The sequence below is a fragment of the Elephantulus edwardii genome, unplaced genomic scaffold (genome assembly GCF_000299155.1).
Source record: "Elephantulus edwardii isolate Elephantulus edwardi_28Jun2011 unplaced genomic scaffold, EleEdw1.0 scaffold00098, whole genome shotgun sequence".
NCBI lineage: Eukaryota > Metazoa > Chordata > Mammalia > Macroscelidea > Macroscelididae > Elephantulus > Elephantulus edwardii.
The window spans coordinates 1900894-1907120 of NW_006399848.1; the positions used below are offsets into that span (position 1 = coordinate 1900894).

Below are 6227 nucleotides of genomic sequence, written 5' to 3' on the forward strand. Positions count from 1 at the left end.
ACGATCAAGTGTTCTGAGATTCCCATTCTTCTGAGTCAACCACAGGTTGTTATGATCCACGCATCAAACACCTTTGCATAGTCAATGAAACAAAGGTAGACATTCCTCTGGTATTCCCTGCTTTCAGCTAATATCCATCTAACTAACATGAGCTACAATATCTCTAGTACCATGACCCCTTCTAAACCCCGCCTGGACTTCTGACAGTTCTCTGCTGATGTGCTGTTCCAGTCGTTTTTGGATAATCTTCAGTAGAATCTTGCTTGCATGTGAAATACATGAGATTGTTCTATAGCTTCCACACTCTGTTGGGTCATCCTTCTTTGGGATGGGAACAAATATAGATCTCTTCCAGTTACTAGTAAATAAAACTTAGAAAGATGTAACTTTGTATTATTTTTACAAGAAAGACCTTCAATATGGTAGATTGACACAGGGACTATAGCAATGATTGAACATGTCAGAGATTGTCATGGTGGCACACAGAGAGCAAGGTTCCAATCTGCTGCTTCATAGAGTCACTCTGAGGCTTAGTTGTCACAATGACACATAAAAATAACATGTTCTTTAAAGTGTTACAGAACAGGGATGCCAATTTAAAGACCAACATGCATCTGACACAAGCCATGATATTTTAAATTGCTTCGTATACATCTAAAATATGTATAATGAGTAAGGAAGATCAAAGAAGATTTGATGTCTTTGAATTGTGGTGTTGATGAAGAGTGTTGAAAACACCAACTGGAATGGAAAACCTCCTGAGTTTTACTCTGACCCACATGTGTCACTAGATTCAGAGCCACCTTGACCACAGCTCCAGGACCAAGTAACAGAAGTGAGAATTCTCAGAGTGGAGATGGGGATACTAGTAACTCTTCGAGAGGGAGTAGTGAGACATGGGAATGGGGAAGTCATTGTAGAGTAAGGTAACAGAGGGGCTAAATTTGTCAATCCATCTCCATGGTGTTCTTCATCATGGTACCAAAAGAACAAACCAACCTATCTTGGAGAAAGTGCAGCCAGAGGACAAGGATGGTGAGACTTAGTCTCCTGTACTTCGGGCAGATTATGAGGAGGGGTCCAGTTGTTGGAAAAAAGGCTGCAAATGGTAGAGGGTCGGTGAAAATGAGGAAATCTCTCAGTGAGATGAACTGAACGCAGCAATGAGCTTGCACATTGTGGAGATTCTGAAGGTGGCAGGATAGGACAACGTTCCAGTTGAGTGTTGTCATTAACTTGATGGCATCTACGAACAATAAATATTATTTATAAGGCACCTCACTGGCACATCAGTTAAAAACTAGGCTCCTGACTGCACGGTTAGCAGTTCTAACCTACACAGGGGCTCCATGGGAGAATGAACAAGCTGTTTGCTTCTGAGGTACAGTATGATCATATCAGCTTCAAGAGATTAAAATCCCCACAACTGGACCAACAAAGGAATTCATGTTAAATGGAAAAGGGATTGAAATTGTCAAGGATGGTTTCATGATGAGTGCCCATGGAAACAAGAAAAAAGAAATCAATCAATGCATTACATTGGGCATATCTTCTACAAAGAATATCTTTTAAAACTCATTGAATACACCATGAACTGCTGAGAGAACAAACAGGTCCATCCTGAAGGGGGTGAAACAAGGCTGCTCCTTGCAGACAAAGCTTTCTTACATTTTTAAAATTGATTTTTAAATTGATTATATTTCATCCCTATACATTATTTTATACAATCTTTCATTTACATTATGTTTCATATAATAATTCATAAAATTCCCATTTTGAATTTTTTATACTAGTTTATTTACAAAGTTTGAATGCATTGTTATTTACACCAGATCCTTCCCATTTTCCTCACTCCCTATCAAATTGTATTACCCAATGATTAATCCCCCTCCTTGGATCCTCAACCTTCTGCTTCTACCCTCCCCCCTTGTATTCTCATACAGTATAAAGCTTTCCAGTCCCTCCCTAGTTAGGTAATAATTTACAAAATCATTGCTCCTGTGTGCTGCATAGTATTCCATTGGGTGAATGTACCATAATTTCACAATCCATTTTTTTGTGGTTGGACATCTGGGCTATTTCCATATTCTTGTGATAGTGAATAATGCTTCTGTGAGCACTGGTATACAAGTTTCCATTTGTGTCTCAGTTCTCATTTTCTTAAGGTATATTCCAAGCAGTGGAATAGCTGAGTCATATGGAATTTCTATGTTCAGCTTTTTGAGGAAGTGCCAAACTGACTTCCAGAGTGATTGTACCATTGTAAAATCCCACCAACAATATATAAGAGTTCCTATCTTGCCACATTCTCTCCAACATTTGTTACTTGCTGTTCTATTAAACTTTGGGAGGCAAAGATTTTGAAGCTCTGTCTGATGTTATTTGGGCATGTTACCAAGAGGGACCAGTTCTTGGAGAAGGACATCATGCTTGGAAGAGTGGAGGGGGCAGTACAAGAGAGGAAGACCCTCGATGAGATGGATTGACTCAGTGACTAGGGTAATGGGAGTAGGTGTGTCAGAGACAATGAGCTTTGCTCAAGATAGAGCAGGGTTTAGAGCTGTTGTATATAGGGTTGCTATAAGTCACAGATGACTTGGTGGCACGTAACTATGAAAGTGTCATTGAGAACTAAAATGCACTTGACCCATGCCATAGTATTTTCATTTGCATCATAGGCAAGTGACAGTGGGATATGAAAACTATTGACTAGAGCATGGATGAGCAAAAGAACAAACAAATTTGTCTTGGGGTAAGTGCAACTAAAATGCTCCTTGGAGGCAAGGAGGGTAAGACTTCATCGCAGATTCCTTGAACATGTCAGACCAGCCCAGATGCAGGAAAAGGACATTATCGTGGGTTAAATAGGGAATTAGGTAGAAAGAGGAAGGGCAGCAGGAAGATGGAGATAAATGGATACAATAACTGCAAAGGATTTAGCACATTAGAGGGTGTGAGGATGCCGTGGGCACATACAGTATTTTGTTCTGTGTACATAAAGTCACTGTGAATTGGAATTTACTTGATGGCATCTAAGAACATTTACTTCAATAGAGATTGTGTGTGTATGTGTGTTGTGTACCATCAAGTTGGAACTAACTCATCGCTGACCCTCAAGCAAGTTTTCAGAGGCAGTAAATTGCACAGGAGGAGACTGCCCATCTTTCTCCCACTGAGCAGCTGGTCAGTTCAAACCAAGTGCCTTTGGGCAACACAACATCTTACCACGAGGCCGCCAGAACTCCCTCAATAAAGGTTACATTCAATAAAACTGTATGAGTCAGTACTGCTTTGTCACTTGGGATAAGAATCAGCTTTTAGTATCTGACAACAGCAGTATTATTTCTATCATTGTCCTTTACATTTAAAGACTTAACTCTTTTTTTTTTTAATGGAAGTTATGTCTTAGGGAAACACCCCCCAAATGACTAAATAAATGAGAAACATTTTTAAGATTGTTTGGAAAATATGAAAGTGTACAAGAAGATTGTTTTGAAGGAAGATTTCAAAAGATGATCCTTTAAAATGTTGATGGAACAAAAGTTTTCATTTTCTGTAACTTTCTTTGCTTTTTAAAATTGTATGATGGCAACAAATGATTAGGTAAATAAGCCACGTCATATATAACACACAAAGAAATGGTTTGCCGTCAACTGAAACTATTGATAGGATTATACATATGTAAATAAATAAATAATTGTGTGTATATAAATAGTTGTAAATTGTAAATACTTATAAATAATAGTTGTACATAGCTTGCTAGAACTGCTGATTTGAGAGATAGAATTAGTTCTCCTAAGTGGAGTAAAATAGTACTTTCAAATTTATGTCCTTAAGTAGTGTATGTGTATGATAGAGAGGGAGAGCGACAGATAGTGCTGAGAAGTGCTTTTCACATTATTTTTAAATCAGTATTTAAGAATAGTCAAAGCTTGTATATAAAAACTTGCTCTGGGGATTCAAATGTTTTATAATTCAAATATGTTCTTTAATCATTACTTCTTTCCTGTTGCAGTGATTTGCTGTCCTCTGACTACATAGAGAGATATGTTGAACAAGGGGGCAAGATTGTGGAAGTTAAAGTAAGTACAAGTTTTTTCCCTTCAGCGAAAGTTTCCTGAGAATCTCTAACCATTCCTGTTTATAATTTATATTTTCAATGATAATTTTCCATACTCTTTTTCTGTTGTACAGTTTATCAAGAAAGTTTATTTCTATTTATGATAAAAGCTCCAAACTTTCTTTGTTACCTCTTAGGTAACCTCTTAGGACACTATAGAAATTATTGAATTTGTATTTTACAATTTTAATCAAGCCACTCATAAGTCTTGTAGACGATGTCACAGGAAAAACTTTCTGAAATTTTCCTATAAGTTAGCATTGCAATACAAGCCATGAAATGTTATAATTAGATGCAGTGCTCTCTGCTCAAATTTTCTTCTGGTAAAATTGTACAATTACTGTGCCTACAGGGACGTCCCTGGAGTTTAAATAGTTGGAGACAGGAATCCAAGGATATCTGATTGTATCAGCTAATTCCTGACAGGGTTACGCACTGGTAAAAATGTCCTGAATCTAGATCTAGAGCGTTGAAGTGGATGTGTTTATGTGTGTACACAATGTTGTTATGGTTGGTTTTTTTTTTCACTGATTATATGATCTGAGGATATATGAGGCCACAGTTGCCTCAATTCAGGTATTCTTTCTGATCTCTGTGTACTCAAGTCAATTCATTAGTCAGAACTAACTCATAGCTGACTTTCTGAAGGGTTTTCAGGAGGTTGTACGTTTATTGCATTGGGGAAGTCAGCTGTGAGGGACCTCTCAAGAGTACTGAAGAGCAGCGACGTGTGCTATCCATCGGAGAGTTGGACAGTGAATAGGGATGCTAGCGAATTGATGCCTTTGGGCTGTGGTGCTGGAGAAGAGTGTTGAATATACCATGGACTGTTAGGAGAACAAACAGGTTTGTCCTGGAGAGGGTGAAGCCAGAATGTTCCCTGGAGTCAAGGATTCTGACATACTTCATGTGACATACTTTGGGCATGTTGCAAGGAGGGACTGGTCCTTGGAGAGGGTCGTCATGTTTGGCAGAGTGGAGGGGCGGCGCAGGAGAGGCAGACCTTTGATGAGATGGATCGATTCTGTGACTGGAGTGGTAGGAATAAGTGTGTTTGAGACGACGAGGTTGGCACAGGATAGAACGGCATTTAGGGCTCTTGTACATAGGGTCGCTGTGAGTCGCAAACGACTCAATGGCACATAACAACAACAACATTGTCTATATTTCTGTAGCAGCACCACTGGTGAATACAAATTGCTATAGAAATGCCACCTTTGGGTTAGCACCTCCCTCTCTGTGGATTATACCACCAGAGTTCCCCGCGCTCTATATAGAGTAGTAGATTTTGGTCAGATGTTTAATTTTCTTCTGGACAGTACATATCTGTTCCATTTACTTAGAATTACATTACTAATTATATACATTGATTTTATTTTCTCAGAGTAGAAATTTGGTATATGTCCATTGTAGAAAATTTGTGTAGTTTAGGAAAGTGTAGAAGGAAAAGAAGAAAATCACCCTAACAGTCATTATTGATAAGTAAGTTCTGTATAGAGTTGGTACATTTCTTTTTAAGGTTGTATATCACCTGTATAGTTAGAGAGGGACACACACACACACACACACACACACACACACACACACACAGAGAGAGACATATAGAGTGAGTGTACCAGGTGAGTAGTGTGTTATGCATCAGGCTGCAAATCAAACCCACCAGCGGCTACTCTAAAGGAAGATGAGCAGATCCCTAAAGGTTTACAGCCTCAGAAACCCAATGGAGTTGCTGGGCATCAGAGTCAGCTTGATGGCGCTGCTTTTGGTTTTGAGGTATGCATGTGTGTATATTTAACGTAGACATGATCATACATAACTACAATATTCTATTTTACATTTTAACTAAACATTAACAAATGTAAACATTTTGCCTGTTATTTTCACATAAATTCTTTTTTTTTTGAACTTTTTTTTATTTTTTTTTTAAATTTTGGTTGTTTATTTTTCATTTCAATGAACATCTACAGAGATTTTGGGATTCCATTCATTCATTGTTGCACCCTTTATTTTCACATAAATTCTTTATTCACTATGTTTAAATATATATGTATATTACTGCAATAAAGATGCTGTTGTTGTTGTTATGTGCCGTCGAGTCGCTTGTGAC

At 38.1% G+C, this 6227-nt stretch overlaps 1 protein-coding gene across 3 annotated transcripts in view; it reads left to right on the top strand.

Moving 5' to 3' along the window:
- Positions 1–6227, top strand: part of ADAM22 (ADAM metallopeptidase domain 22) — a 290471-nt gene that overhangs the window by 158975 nt on the left and 125269 nt on the right. For all 3 annotated transcript variants that reach the window (XM_006891449.1, XM_006891450.1, XM_006891448.1), the window contains exon 4: positions 4016–4082. In XM_006891449.1, coding sequence (XP_006891511.1) covers positions 4016–4082 — 67 coding nt within the window. The remainder of the gene's footprint in view (positions 1–4015; positions 4083–6227) is intronic.